General features: G+C 42.6%; 1 protein-coding gene across 1 annotated transcript in view; it reads left to right on the top strand.

Moving 5' to 3' along the window:
- The first annotated feature begins 1,020 nt into the window (after nucleotides 1-1,020).
- The window catches only part of BAZ1A (bromodomain adjacent to zinc finger domain 1A), a 65,398-nt gene continuing 51,568 nt past the window's right edge, over nucleotides 1,021-14,850 (top strand). The window contains exons 1-3 of the mRNA XM_063398901.1: nucleotides 1,021-1,161; nucleotides 1,880-2,029; nucleotides 8,871-9,149. Of these exons, the coding sequence (XP_063254971.1) occupies nucleotides 1,917-2,029; nucleotides 8,871-9,149 (392 nt within the window). The 5' untranslated portion in view covers nucleotides 1,021-1,161; nucleotides 1,880-1,916. The remainder of the gene's footprint in view (nucleotides 1,162-1,879; nucleotides 2,030-8,870; nucleotides 9,150-14,850) is intronic.

The raw sequence follows: 14,850 nt of genomic DNA, 5'->3' as shown, positions 1-14,850 counted from the left end.
TTGCAGGAACGGCATTATCAGTTGTAGAATTATTTAGGTATCAGCTTTCAGATATTAATCACCTTAATAGTTCTAAGGACTGTCTACAATTATTCTGCAGATTTTTTATATAAACACTGCACTTAGTTGTGATGAATTATAATGGATGTGGACTTTTTGTGGTTTTTGTCTTCCAAGCTGGCTAGCACCCTTAGGAACAGAATTAATTTAATACTCCACTTTTAATCACCAATGACACTGTAAATGCATTAGTGTTAAAAGAGAAAAAAAGGTTGTGAAAAATGAATACACTAATGAAACCATTTGATGACATTTTCGGTGAACTGGAAGGAAAAGCAATGTCAGGGGGCCCACGTACAACCTTCATGCTCATCCTAATCATATATAATCGCACTTTCTGCAAAACACAGCCGTACGCCCCCGCACGCGCCGACAGCACTGTGGCTCGGGGGCTGTAACTGGGGGAGCGACGTGCCCTGCACTGTCAAACGCCGAAATCCGCTGGCCATCAGCCCCGCAGGCGACGCGCCGGGCCCTGATCGCGGGGCAGGTACGAAGGGCACGCAGGGTGGCTCCGGGGCCGAGCGGTGGGTCTCGCCGGGCCGGCGGTCTCACAGCTGCTCGGCGGCCCCTCGGCACCGGCTGCTGGCGCTGCTGGCGCCGCTGGCGGAGGCGCGGGCGGGCAGCACCGCACGCCGCAGGCTCGGCCGCCCCGCCGAGCCCCGGTCCGAGCCGTGACCGCCGTGCCACGGTCGCTGTGCTTATGCCGCCCGTAGCCCAGCCCGGCCCGGCCCGGCCGCAGCGCGGAGAGAGCCGCCTTCCCCCCCCGGGCAGTCGGGCTGGGCCCACCCCCCGCACCGGAGGTCTCCGGCTGATAATTCAAAAATGGAGGATGCGCCCTCTCAGCCATTAATTAATAATGTAGCTCGCTGTCTTCCTGTGTGACACACGCTGGAAGGCACCGAGCGGCCAATAAAGATGTAGGGGAGAGCAGGGGAAGGCTCCTCCCCGCAGCTCTTCCTGATTGAGGGCTTGAAGAAGTAGATCAAAAACTTCCCAGGAGCCGGCGGGGGGGGGGAGCCGAGGAAAGGGAAGAAACGCGGCGAGGGGGACCGCGCTCCGCACGGACCGAGCAGCGAGCGCAGCCTGCGGCCGCACCAGGTGGGCAGGAGGGGAGGGAGCCCCGCAGCTCCCGCTGGACAGGCCGGAGGCCGGGCTGCTCCCCGCGCCGCGGCCGCGCTGTCCCGCGGCGGCGGAGCCCGGCAGCCGCTGGGCCGGGGCGAGGCGCGGGGCGGGAAGGGCGAGGACCCCAGTTAGGCAGCGACCCGGCAGGGAGGGAGGAGGGAGATAAGTGGTCGGCGCTGCCCCTCCTGGGTGTTTGCTTTGCGGAGAGGAGGAGGAGGAGGCGGAGGCGGCGGGGGAGTGGAAGTTGGTGTCCGGCCCGGCGTGTGTGGGTCAGAGGCGGGGGAAAGGGGGTGACCCGAAGGCAGGGGCGCCGCGGGAGACAAAGCGCGGCCGGGGTATCCCCGAGCCGAGCACGTTGCGCGGCTGGCGCGGGGGTTGCCGCCTCCGCCCGCCGCTCGGCGTCATGGCCCCATTGTGAGGCGGGCGGAGGCGGAGGAAGGTGCCGCCGTTGGTCCGCGCGCAGTCCCAGGCAGGCAACGGCGTGTCGGGCACACAAAAGGCTCCGCCGAGCCGCCGCCGCCGCTCCCGCTCGCTCCTGCCCCGGCTCCCCCGGGAGGAGGGACACGCCGGGCCCGCTCCCTCCTCCCCGGGTTGGTGGGCGCCGCTGCCTCGCCTAATCTCTCCGTGTTTTTTGTTGTTTTGGTTTTTTTTATTTTTTTAAATTTTATTTTATTTTCCCCCCTACCCCCTGAAGCCGATCCTGGGGTAGGAAGAGAGCCGGGAGCGGGGCGATGCCGCTGCTGCACCGAAAGCCCTTCGTGAGGGTGAAGCCCCCCGCCGACCTCCGGCCGGATGAGCGTGTTTTCTACTGCAGGGTCACTAACGAGATCTTCAGGAACTACGAGTAAGAAACAGCCCTGTGTCGGTGTCCGCGTCCCTATGTCCGTCCTGCACTTCCCCCCGACCCCCCCGCGCTCCGGCGGCGGCGGGCAGGGAGCGCCTGGAGCCCCAACGACTCTGACACCTGGGCGGGCAGGGAGGGAGGAAAGGGGATTCCCCGGATCGCTGCGGGGAGCCTTGCCGGGGGGTGTGAGGGGGGACCGCGGCTGGCGCCGAGCCTGTGCCCTCGCGAGGGGCGTGGGGGAAGAGAGGGAGGATCTCTTGCCTGGGGCAGAGGGAATCCCTGCCCCTCCTCGGCGGGGGTACCCGCAGCCCCCTTCACCCGCGGGGAAGGAAGAGAGCCCGGCTCCTGTCCCTATCCTTCTCTCGCTCTTTCCGCGGTGTCGCCCCTGCCCCCGCCGGGGAAGTGAAAGTTGCGCGTGTGGGAGGCGGCGGGCGGCAACGAGCGTCTGCCGGGCTCGGGCTCTCCCTCCCGTCCGCCCCCGCCGGCAGCCGCGTGTCGACGGCGCTCGGCGCTAGGCCGCCCGCGGAAGGGGCCGCGCCGGGCCCGCGTTCGCGTTCAGCCGGCGCGGCGGAGCCGTCCGCCCGCCCGGCATGTGCCGGTCGCCCTATTGTTGTGGCGACGGCCGAGCGAGAGGCACCGGCTGCCGGGCCCGCTGGGCTCCCCGGCCGGCTCCCGCCGCGGTTAACCCCCTGCTGCCGGCCCTCGCCGCGCCGCCCAGGGCCGCGCTCGCCCCGCCTCCGCGGGGAGCCGCCGGCTGATCCGGTTGGAAATGGCCGGCGGGGCAGCTCGGCGGGGGCGCGGGGTCACTGCACCTGCCCGGCGGGGTAAGGGTCCCGCCGCCGGAGCCCTCCCGTGCCGGCCGGGCGGCACAGCCGGGGGTTAAACTCCGCCCGAAGCCCAGCGAGCGCACCTGTCCCCTTAGGAGCTTTTTTTAAAATAAGTCTTATCGCTCTTCCCTCCTTTTTATTTTTTTTTCCTTTTTTCTTTTTTTTTTTCTTGTGTACGAAGCTGAACGGGATTGGTGAAATTCCCGTTAGCGGTTGAAGGCGGATGGCACGGGTAGTCCCGAACTTGCAGCCACTCACTTCACCGCTTGTAAGAACAATGGACAGAAAGTATTTAGCAAGACGTTTCTCAAAAGCCGATAAATTACGGGTTTTCACCACTGGTCTGATCCAGCACCATCCCCACCTACAAAAGGCCCTCGCATCCAAACTATAATTCTTTAAAGATGTGCAGACTAAGGAGGTGAAATCTAAAATACTTTTCATTTGCAACACATGAAATAAAAGCACACTTTAATCTTTTTCATGTTTAGACTTGTTTTTGTTGCTCAAATATTCTTCACTTACTAAAATTTTAAAGAAGCTGCATTAGGTAACTTTAAAGGGTAATGCCTCACTGTTCGCTGAACTATTTACTCTAGGGGTGCTGAATATGTTGCTGTGAGTTCTGTAAGGAGTATTTTCTTATAGGGCATTTAAAAACCTAGCAAGGGAGAGGTAACAGCCTCCTATTTCTGTAGGAATTAAGTCTGCCTCCCCCAGCTTCTGATATTTTGAAGCCGCTTTTCTGGGTACAGTTATTATCTCATCATTAGATGGCTCTAATGTCTTTGTTGACACTTCAGGGAAATATGTTTCAGGTACATGTAGTTTTACTAAAATTTTGGTATGAAAAGTATCCCTTTTAAAATGTCTGTTCTCAAAATGTTTGGTGACTATTTCAAGTACTCTGACAGGCTTATTTATATTGCAGAGGTGTTGTCATTAAGAAGTATGAAAGACCAAATTCCTTCCTTAACCAAAGTTCATGAATTAAGGGGTAAATTTAGATGTGTTCTCACAGATGATCCCTAGAAACGTCAGTAGGTGGTTAGCTAGTAGAGGTCAGGCCTTAGAATGTGGCATTTAGGAAGACTCTGCAGAAAACTATGTTTTGTTTTTTGTGTATGGGGGTGTGTGTGTGTTTTTTGGTAATGAGTTTGTTTTTGTTGTTTTTATTTTCTGGCTCTTTTTGTTAAGTTAGGTAAAATTGGTGCATTTGATTGGAAAATGCAGTACTTTCTTAGTGAAGTGTTCTGGCACAGATGGGTAGTAAGTTTAGGTTACTGTTGTGGTATAATCTGCTGGAGAACATAAGGTTGGTCATCTTTTAGTTTTAAAGATGCTGATCCTTGTCTCTGCAGGTTGCTGATTGATGTTGTCTTCTGAAAACAACAGTACCTATTTGCCCAAGCAAGGGCAAGTAGATTAAAAGGGATAGGGAGGGCCCACTTCTTAAAAACTGTGTTAGCTGTTTCATGAAGGAAGGCTATTGTCGAAATTGGGCTTCTCTGAATCTACTTTTTGAGGGGAGAATTTAAAAATACAGGGTCCGACTAGATCAAGAGGGCTGTACAGCTACATAAGATAATCTGAATTGACCCCCTAGCATGTGAATGCTTTTAACTAGTACAGTTAAGACTCAAGTTGGTTTTGTGTTTGTTTTTTGGTGGGTTTTTTGGCAGAGCACAAATTTAGTGTTGAAAAGATGCTTTCATGCCTGTGTCAGTTGTAGTAGAGTTGATTAGAAATCATACATTAGTATTACTCCTTTCCATATAAGAAATGGTTATACTAATATGAGAAGAATTTGGCAAGACTAGTATTTTGTAAAGTGACTTTCCTGTTAAGAATGTATTTCCTCTTTAATCTGAAATACAATCACATAATTTTGTAACCCTTTCAAGCAGGGGGGGGTGGCATGTCGAGTTATATTTATCATTAGTAACAGAAACTGGGAGAGCTGATGTTCTGCATGCTTGGTTATATTCCTGATTAGAGGGACAGGCCAGCAAGGAGAGTCTGTGGGGTCACACTAGGAAAATCAAGAACGGATGTGCATGAGATATATGAAATGCATGAAAAACATATTGAACCAGTGGGATGTTACCACCAATTCTTGACACCCTGTCTGTGAAAGTTAATAGCTGATATAGATGTGTAGAGAAAGCTACTGCTGAAGTGTGGGAAGTCTTGTATATAAAGACAGTTAGAAAAGGACAATGATGAGTAGTATCTATGCAGTGGTAGGAATTTTTCTCATACTAGAACATGAGAGGGGGAGGAAGAGCAGTTTCTCTTCATCTTCAAAACTTAGTGAAACTTCTCTACAGGTTGGCCTGTGAAGTTCTTGGTTACAGTCAAATAGAGATCTTTCAAAAGTCTTTTAAAGTGTCCTTAGTTAAATTAGGTGAATTTTCCTGGTGTCTTGGAGAGAAACTCATCACTTTAAATGTATTCCTTAATGCATAATTAACCTACAAATATTAAGGAATAAATGTATTTATCATGGGGTTTTTGTTTGTTTTGTGCATTATTTGTAATACTTATTCTTGCATGCTCCTGGAGACCAAGAGTATAAGAAAACTCTGATCCAGAAGGCAGAGTTGGTCTTCTCTGATTACCGTCCTGTGGTACACTGAATGGCTTATTTTTAACATATGTATGAAAATGAATGGAAGTCAATGTTTGCAGTAAATATTCTTGAAGCACACTAAAAATACAGTAGATGTTAAAATCAAGAGGAATATTTGGTTAGTTCAAGCAAAAGACAGCCATAATTTCTATATGGATTTTTATATCCATTGCAAATGCAGTCAGCACAGAGATTGTAAGTAATTTGATTTTTTGTCGCTGTTAATGAACTGCCTCCTATCAAATACCTACTGAGTAGTGGCATTAAACTACTACTCAATGATTTGCTGATAATTTTACAGTTAGCCTTACCTTGCATAGAAAACTAACTAATTAAGTGAAAAGAGGCATCCAGCTGAGAAGTTGGTGTTAATTACAACAAAATACAAATTAGTTTTTAGTCCATGCTCCTGCAGTAGTTGAGCTGATGTGGACATCACCAGTATGCTGCAGTTGCACTTGACTTCTCGAATGCAGATGTAACCATGCTAGTGAACTTTGTGGCTGTGTTTATTATGAACTTCTGCCTCCATGTCACAGAGATCTTGAACTGGCAAGGAGGTCCCAGAAACCATAATACCCAGATAAAGACATAGGTAATGCTTCAGATGTGCTACAACAGCAGATGCTCTTGCTGTTGTGAAGTTGAGTGCAGAATATGATCAAGGGCTTCCCTTTGAGTAAAGGGAAAGGGTATCACTGCTGCTGCTGCCATTCCCTTGGTTTGGTAGCTGTTGTGTCCGCTCTTTGTCAAGCGTTTTTTGATAACTGATGTGCACTGGAGAGAGACAGGGACAGAAAGAGTATATTTTGGGAATTCGTTTTCTCTCAAACCAAGTTAAAGTGAGATCCTTAAAACATTGCAGTGAAACTGTGTTAACAGACTAAGCCACAGATGGTTTTGATGTACTACAGGTAAAGATAGCTAAATAATGCTTTCAAAATGTAACGTAGGGTTTTTTTCACAGTGGTTTTTTTTCTTCCCTGTAAATTCACAGGGGAAAAATCCACACAAAACAAAAGAGGAAATGAGGGAGAATGAAACTAGATACACAAAATATGCTCATATGCAAATGGAACATATTTTCTTCAAATATGTTTCAGGTAAAGTGATCTTAGCATTTTGTACTTGTAATAATCATGGATTAGGAATTTTTAGAGAGAGATTTGTTGATTGGGTTTTTTAATATTTTTTTTTGTTGTGTTTTAATTTTTTTTTCCTCTAAGTTCAATGCTGCAGCTTTAAATAGCATGACTGCCCGGTGTCCCCTCACAAAGAATAACAGCAGCTCTTAAAGGGACACTGTCAGTGTGAACCTCACTCTCTCCCTTGCTCTCTGATACCTCCTTGACTTTTTTTTGTAACTTTACTTTAATAATTTTTTTAAAATTATATTCTGATACACTTTCTTAGTAACTCCTTACAGTGTTTTTCTAATTCGTGGCTAAAGATAATTATCAAGAGCCTCTTTGATAAGTGAGACACAAAAATATATGTAGAAACAGCTGAATGAAGACTGAAGTAAGTATTACTTTATCCATTGAATGTCCATCCATAAAAATTACTTAGTCTAATACAGAAAGACTGGAATGTAGGGCAGGATGAGACCTGAAGAGATCGCATTTTATCAATTCTACCACCTCACAAAAAAACCCAAACTAAACTCATGAAACAGATTTTTGTCTAACCTGTTCTTTAATATGTTTAAGTATAATACACAATAAAGATGCACAAAGAATGACTGACAGCCATCTGTTCTTCATATATTGAAGAATAATTTATCTAATTCTCCCTCCTTTGTTCTTCTCCTTTCCATCTTTAGAGTAAGCAGGCACACATTATCCATATAGTGTCACATATATTAAGCAGATAGCAGGATAGCAGACGATATAAAAATCTGAAATTTTGTAGCTATTAAATAGTATTCAGATAATTTATCTATCTCTTCCTCTTCCGTTCTTTTCCCCTTCTCACAGCTGATGTTCTTCATAAAGCATATCTCGCTCAGAGGAATCCTGTGCTCATACAGAAAGGATTATCTGAGCCAAGACCCTTCATTGTCCTCAATCTGAAATTTCCATTTTCATTTACAAAATATTATGGTTCATCTGTCCATCTGCAGTGAACACTGTCATCTGCATCAGTGTCACTGATGAACATTTGCCAGCTTGGGTTTGCAGGGAGACTGCAAGAAAACACCCAATGTGAATTGTCCAATTCTCTTAAGCTCATTACTAGAAATTATTTGAACAGGTCTATCCTTTTAAAAATGAGAATGCTGGTTTAGTTTTGGGGGTTTTTTTTAAGGAATGAAATGAAACTTCAGTATAGGTATCTCATGTAGCATGCAGTTGACTGAAAGTACTGTGCACTTTGAAATAGCTGTGTTGGACTGATAAAGACAAAACAAGCCTCGGTTTGTCATGTGTGTTCAGCAGTTATCAATACTAGTCCATTAATATTTGTAAAGGCAAATAAAAGCATTGTCTGAACTGGAGCATATTGAAAGATTACTTTGCTGTCTGATCACTGATCCATAGTGTATGATATATTTTAACTTGACTTTGTGAATAGATACATCATCTACTTCATTTAGAAAATGTTTTAATAAACTGCTGTTCTTCTGATACCTGTTAAAAATGGACAGATTTTGACTAATGAAAGCTCTTCATTCTTGATTCCAATATAATAGCTAGTAAGGAAGCAGAAACAACAATGCAATTTTGGCCTTAATTGGAAATGTGTGGAAGGAGGAGAATCAATATTTACTAACGGAACAAGGGAGGAAAAGCAGCTGTAGGAAGAAGTATTTCAGTGCTTTTTTTCTAAGAGCTATGCAAACAGTGAAGGAATAAAAACTATTTAGAGAACTACTTGACATTAATTTTTTACCTCTCTCATCTTTTCATTAGAGTTAAGGCACTCAAAATCTGGAACTTATTCAAGTTGCAACATGTTTCTGTGATCCTAAAGTTATTTCTTGTTTGTACAGTTTTAGGCACTCATCTTGCAAATATTTGTGGAAATGGGGGAGATGCAAGTACGATATGACACCTATTAAACTCAGCGTGATTATTATGCGAAAGGCTTCTTATACGTGAAAATTTGTTTGCAGCATTTCTAGGTCTTGGTTCTCTTACTGTAGTTTGTAATGAGAGGAGTCTTTAGTTGTACAGTAGCAATTTACCATGCTGTGGCTGAAAAATGGCAAATAACTCTTGATATTTACAAGCTGTAGAGGAGTAGTGCTGCTTTTGCATTTCACACTTGTAAAAAATATTTGCAATTTGCTACTGTATTAGCTGTGAGCAAGTTTAAAATATTAGTCAGAACTCAACTGTTTTCTTTCTTTCTTCCCCCTCCGACCTTTCCTCCCTTCCAGTGATTTTTTTGAACGCACCATTCTGTGCAACAGCCTTGTGTGGAGTTGTGCTGTCACAGGTAAACCAGGACTCACATATCAGGAAGCTCTGGAATCAGAGAAGAAAGCCAGACATAATCTTCAAAGTTTTCCAGAGGCACTCATCATTCCAGTTCTCTACCTGGCCACCCTTACCCATCGCACCCGACTCCATGAGATCTGTGATGAAATCTTTGCTTATGTCAAGGATCGATATTTTGTTGATGAAACAGTGGAAGTACTTAGAAATAATGGTGCAAGGTAAGTATATTTAAAAATAAATACTTCTTTTTGTTTGGTGTTGGTGGGGTTTTTGTGTGCCTTTTTGAACCCAAAACCGAGGGTAACAAACTCTGTCTAACAAATCTATCCAAGTGAGGTGTGATGCTTAAGCTGGTGGTACTATTACTGTGCTCCTGACATTAATTAAGAGCAGGATTGTGTTGCTGTGCTTGATACCTTCCCTTAGCTTTGAAGCAGCTGTGGAGATAGGACAGTGCTCTCAGGTCTCAACACTGCATGGGTTTTGGTCTGTGTGGTGCATTTGCAAAGGAATGTTGGTTTTTTGGTGTGAGAAAAATCTTATTCTACAAACAACCCACCTAATGAGAAAGTAGGGGAAGCTATGAATTAAAAAAAAACACACAAAAGTTTTGGTGACTCGTTCAGAATTAATGGCCAAATTACTGAAAGCTTAAAATCATTGATAAATGTTGGATCTTTCCTTTTTAGGTAGTGCAACAATTGTGATTGCATTATCAGCGAAGTTGGGAATTAATTATATAGTGTTTATAATAGTTGGTTATCTGGAATTTGGGCTGATAGGGGTTTCTTTCCACTCAGAGTTAGTGTTTTGCTTACTTTTATACTGGTGTATTTATTGCAATTTTTTTTTTGTCATCTTAGACTGATTAAAACCTTGAAAGAATTTTGAGCTTCAGATGCATTCTTTCTCATATCATTGGTACAAATGCTCTATAGTATAAATCAGCTTGACTCTTTCTTTAAAGCAGGTTCTAGGAGAAGTCTAGAAAAGGTCCATATTTTGTCTAAATGAGATTACAGTTTTACCTAATTGAGGTTTAAGATGTGAAAAAAACATGCTTAGCTTGGAAGTACCTGCAGAATGCGTGCTAAAGCCTTCGTGGGTTCAGCTGTTGCTGCTGGGGTTTTTTTGGTTTTGTTTTTGTTTGTTTGTTGTGGTGTTTTTTGGTGGGATTTTTTTGGTTTTGTTTTGGTTTGGTTTTTTTGTAGGGTCATTTTATTCTGCTTTTTTTCAGGAGGAAGGTGACAGCTTACACTTAAGAGTAGAAGGGGCTCCTGTGGGTAGCCTGACATTTAGTGCATAGTCTGGTGTTTGTTGGGTGGTAGGAGGGGACTGGTTCAAAATGGTCATTGGAGAACACTTATTCTGTGAGAGTTTTTGGAGTGGCTGATCCAGATGTTATTTATGGCAAATTTTGTACTACACCAGGAAGAAAAATCTCGATGCACTGCAGGAGATTAGTTGTAAGGAAACTGGTATGGTAATGTACATAAGGTCAGTGCTTAGTAGAAAAGCCTTCTGTCTCTTCACTGCTCAATTCTTTTCAACCAGTAAAGTCCCAGTCTGCAAAGCCAGGCCAAGAACAACTTCAGTAAGGTTACTGCCTTCTGTATGGAAAACCTATATCCAAAGTTTCTTTCTCTCTTTCTCATCTTTATATTTGTCAAACGACTAGACCAGGTTACCAGTGGTATTGCAGTCATTTTGCTTAGAGAATAAGGTGTTTGTTTTTCTTTTGTTTATTTAGAAACATTATTATTATGAACTGTCAGTATAGTTCAGGTTTTTCTTTTGCTCAATGAAATGCCTTAGTATCTTCAGAGGTAGAAAACAGTTTCCAAGCTACTAGCAAAAAAAAAAAATTAGTGTTCTTCTAAAAGCTTTTTCCCTTCAAGAATGACTTTTCCTGTTACTTTTTTAAAATATTTGCATGTGTGCATCATGACTTTCCAAAGAGGTTTCCAAAGATAAAGTTGTAATATCCCCTTAAGGCAGTGCTGCAGTTTTTTTACCAGTCTTTAATTCAACCTTCTTGGTTACTGGAACTTGTGTTGACATAAACACAAAATTGTTAGATATGTATGTTCTACTTTCACTGATCAGTACATGAATAGGATATAAGCTAGATATCTTAAGCCTCTGGGTTAAGAGATGGGCTGCATACTGTTCAAAAGATTAAAGTTTCAAATAAAATTTATTTCCATCAAAGATCAGCCTGCCAGAGATTGTATGTTTTAAACTACATAAATATAAATTGGTGTAAAATGAAGAATAAAAAACTTGCCTTAGCTGATTGTGTGCCACTGATATTCTAGACAGAGGTGCAGCAGGGAGCTAGTTCCAACCTTTAATACTAAATCCAGGAAACACTGCAAATACCATGGTAATGCAGAGGGACTTTTATGCTTAGAGGTACATAATTAAAGAATACAAAGGGGGAGGAGATGAGGTGTAGTTATTTGTCTGCCAATTAACAGTTGACTTTGACCTGTATTTTGAAGTACTACATTGGAGATTAAGTGTACCAGCTCATATTACTTGTACATAATACGGCTTTTCAGCAGAGCTGTTTGCACGCATTTGTCACTTGCAGCTAAGTTTTTGTGGTCTTTTCTAGACAAAGTTATCACAGGCCATCTATATTGTAATAGTGTCCTACGAGACCAACAGAATTTGGCACATCATGAAAACCCAGTTGTTTTGTGGTGTTGTAAAATCTTCCACACCTTTTATGTATGAATTTTTTTTCATGTATAATGTCAGCAGGATCGTTTGGTTTTCTGAGCTCTGTGCATCATTTAATGCCAAGCCTACTACCTAATGCATGTGTAACCAAGACTTGCTCAAACAATTTAAATAGTGATATTTTATAACTCGTAATTGTGCATGTGTAATATTCTTGTAAGGTAGATTGCAGTTTTCTGGATTTGGAACAAAGTTAGTGGTAAGGAGCCCAAGCACTAGAAGGCTTAGCATTTTGGCTTAATGTGAATGTTTTTATCTTTAAGCATATGAAGTTTTCTATAGTACGGCAAGAAATGACACGTGATCTGCAAAGAGAAGACAAGTGCTTTGTTTAAACTCTGGGTAGATGTTGGATTTTTTGATTGTGTGAAACCTGTGTGTTCCAATTTTTGCAGTGTCTAATGCTTCATTATTTCTTCTGGTCTTATGTCTCTTCTGGTTTCTATCTTCTTGCTATGCTCCTCAGTTTTGAATTTGGCTACTTCTGCCTTGTTACTGAGGTCTGGTAGGGGGAACTCAGGAGAGTTTGAGATTTACTGTCCTCCTCTTGTTTTGGTATGTCTGGTGTCTCCAACAACACGTGTCAACCAGAATTGCAGAGAAAGCCCCCCCAGTCCTATCATGTGGCTTGTTCAGTGGTCTCTAAAAATTATGGGTGCATTTTGGTAATCTGTTAGAAGCAACAAGGACATAATTCTTCTTGCTGTTTAACCCTTCCAAGTGATGTATTGATTAAAAATGGCCATCTTTCTTGGTTTGCATGTGTCTGACTTTTCTGGCCAAACTGGGGCTGACTTTTCTCCGAAGTGGCAGCTGTGCTATGCTGTCAAACATCAGGTGCTCAGATTTCCAGTTAAAGAAATGTAAGAATAGCATAACAACGTCTTCCTAGTACTGCCTTCACAAAAGACAAAATTATTATTTGAAATGTTGGTCAGAAACACTATAGAATACAAAAAGAAAACTTCATTTAAAAGTAAGTTTGAGTTGCTAAAGGATTGAAACCAGTTGACACTGTAAATATTGTCCATTAGAATGTCATTCGGGGAGGATTAGAGCAATATTTCATGTTAGCCATGGCCAATTAACATGTAAAATAGGCAGCTAATGTTTTAGTTCACACTTTATTGAAGGAGAGGAAAAATGTTGATCACATTACTGGAATTGCTTCCTATATTTGACAGTCAGAACTGGAAGTTCAAGACCTATCACATACTTGTTGGTCTTTGGATTTTCCACAAGGAATGGTGTCTCTTGCAGTAACCTGTCCATTTGTTGCTGTCTTATTAATATGTTTTATTATTGGTACTTGAAACTTGTGAAACTGATTTTTCAACATCTTGACATCTGAAGACAATTACCTGAAAGCTGAAACTATGTGTTATGGAAGGCCTACCTAAAATAATAACCTCAGCTAATGCCTCAGCCACACTAAAAAAAAAACCAAAAAAACCTTCAGCAGCCTAACTTGCTCAGCAGTAGGACCTGTTCTTTTCTGCTTGAAGTCAGCAGCATGCTTTTTGGGTTTTATAACTGTTTTAATTTGTTGGAGGAAAAACTACATTTAAAGCCTGTGTAAACAACCTGTGGTGATTTATCATCAGTATTCTGATTCTGGGTGCTACCACAAGAAATAATGTCCATCTTTATTAGGATATATAAGTGAGCAGTTTGATAATTGGTTAATGAAACTACAAGCTTTTGGTCTGACTTGAGCAGTGAGTAGATCTGACAACTCTACCCCCACTCATAAAAAATAGCTTATGTGGTGATGTCTTCCCTTCCCCTTGTGGAGGCTGGGGCACAACCAATTCTTGTCCATCAGTTAGTATGGCACTTAATTAAAAAGCCAATCACTTACAGACTGAAATAGATTACTTAAAGCTCAGTGTGTAAGAAGGAAGAAAATCATACAGAAAGGAATATCTTTTTTTCATTGAATTTGACCACTAGATGACACCACTGCAAAAGAATACTTGCCTAATGTCTGAGAGTAAGCAGCACTGGAACACTTCTAAAAATGAACCTACTTGTAGTAGATGATGCTATGTTAGGAAGATTGCTGCATCTGATCATACATTTGAATAGGTTAACATCCTTTCTCTGCTTTGAATGATCTGGTGTTGACAGTTGTCAGGCTGCAGGAAACAGATAATCACAGATCAAACTTCTTTTTAAACTCATCAATTGTTTGACTGGTGTCCCAGTGCTTTAGGAGTGTTCATTTAGGAGTGGATTATCCATTGCATTAGGCCAATTAAAAGATTTGCATACTGTTTTCATCTCTGTAAGTCTTAACTGGGGCACAGGAAGCATGTTGCTGGTCATGACTATAGCTGATAAGGAGTTAGGATGGTAGAAGATAATCCTTGCAAGAGATAAAATTATAGCTAATTTTCCAACTTTTTTATTCAAACTGGCAAGTTGCTTATATCTGTCTGTCTATATCTGTATATCTGTAGTTGTATTCTGAGTGCTAGGATGAGTTATTACATAATAAGACCACTGGATAGTTAAGTAACAGTGTATTCCATGTTTAGACTAATGAGTTAGAAAGAATTTAAATTATAATTACTAATTGTGTGGTTTTTTTAGTGATAATGCTTAAACGTAAGTTCCTGTATATAAAGGAAGTTTCCTACTTTATTTTGAAAGGTGAATTTGAATTCCAGAAAGTATCAAAACCAGCGTGGTGTCTGTCAAACAGCATTTCTAATAGTACTGGAGAGCAGCTTACGTATTCATAGAGCAAATACAGTATGCATTTTGTCAGCATAGCTGTTTAAGTATCAATCAACTGGCCTAGAAAAATTGTGTTTCAGGAATTCACTTTCCACTGCCCTTAAATCCTTTGGGCTATGAATGTAAATTGGTTGACTAATAAATATACTTCTATTTGACTAGAGGAAGCTATGAGATTATGCTATATGGGAAAGAACCTGCAACTCCTTTCTTACAGGTTGTTGAACAGCTGTTACAATTGGCACTGCCAGTCTCTGTTAGCTGTCATTCTCACACTCTCTGCTTTTATAACTATAAATACAAAGGTAAAGGTTTTGGTTTGTTTTATTACTTATTTCTTTTTAATCAGTACAATGTTATGAACCAAAGGCTGGGCAGTCAAAATTATGCATATTCCAGTGTAGTACTGTCCTAATTCTGCAGGAGACA

The sequence above is a fragment of the Prinia subflava genome, chromosome 5, assembly GCF_021018805.1.
Source record: "Prinia subflava isolate CZ2003 ecotype Zambia chromosome 5, Cam_Psub_1.2, whole genome shotgun sequence".
Classification (NCBI taxonomy): Eukaryota; Metazoa; Chordata; class Aves; order Passeriformes; family Cisticolidae; genus Prinia; species Prinia subflava.
The sequence above is the reverse complement of the archived record's forward strand: the minus strand, read 5'-3'. Positions and strand labels throughout refer to the sequence as shown.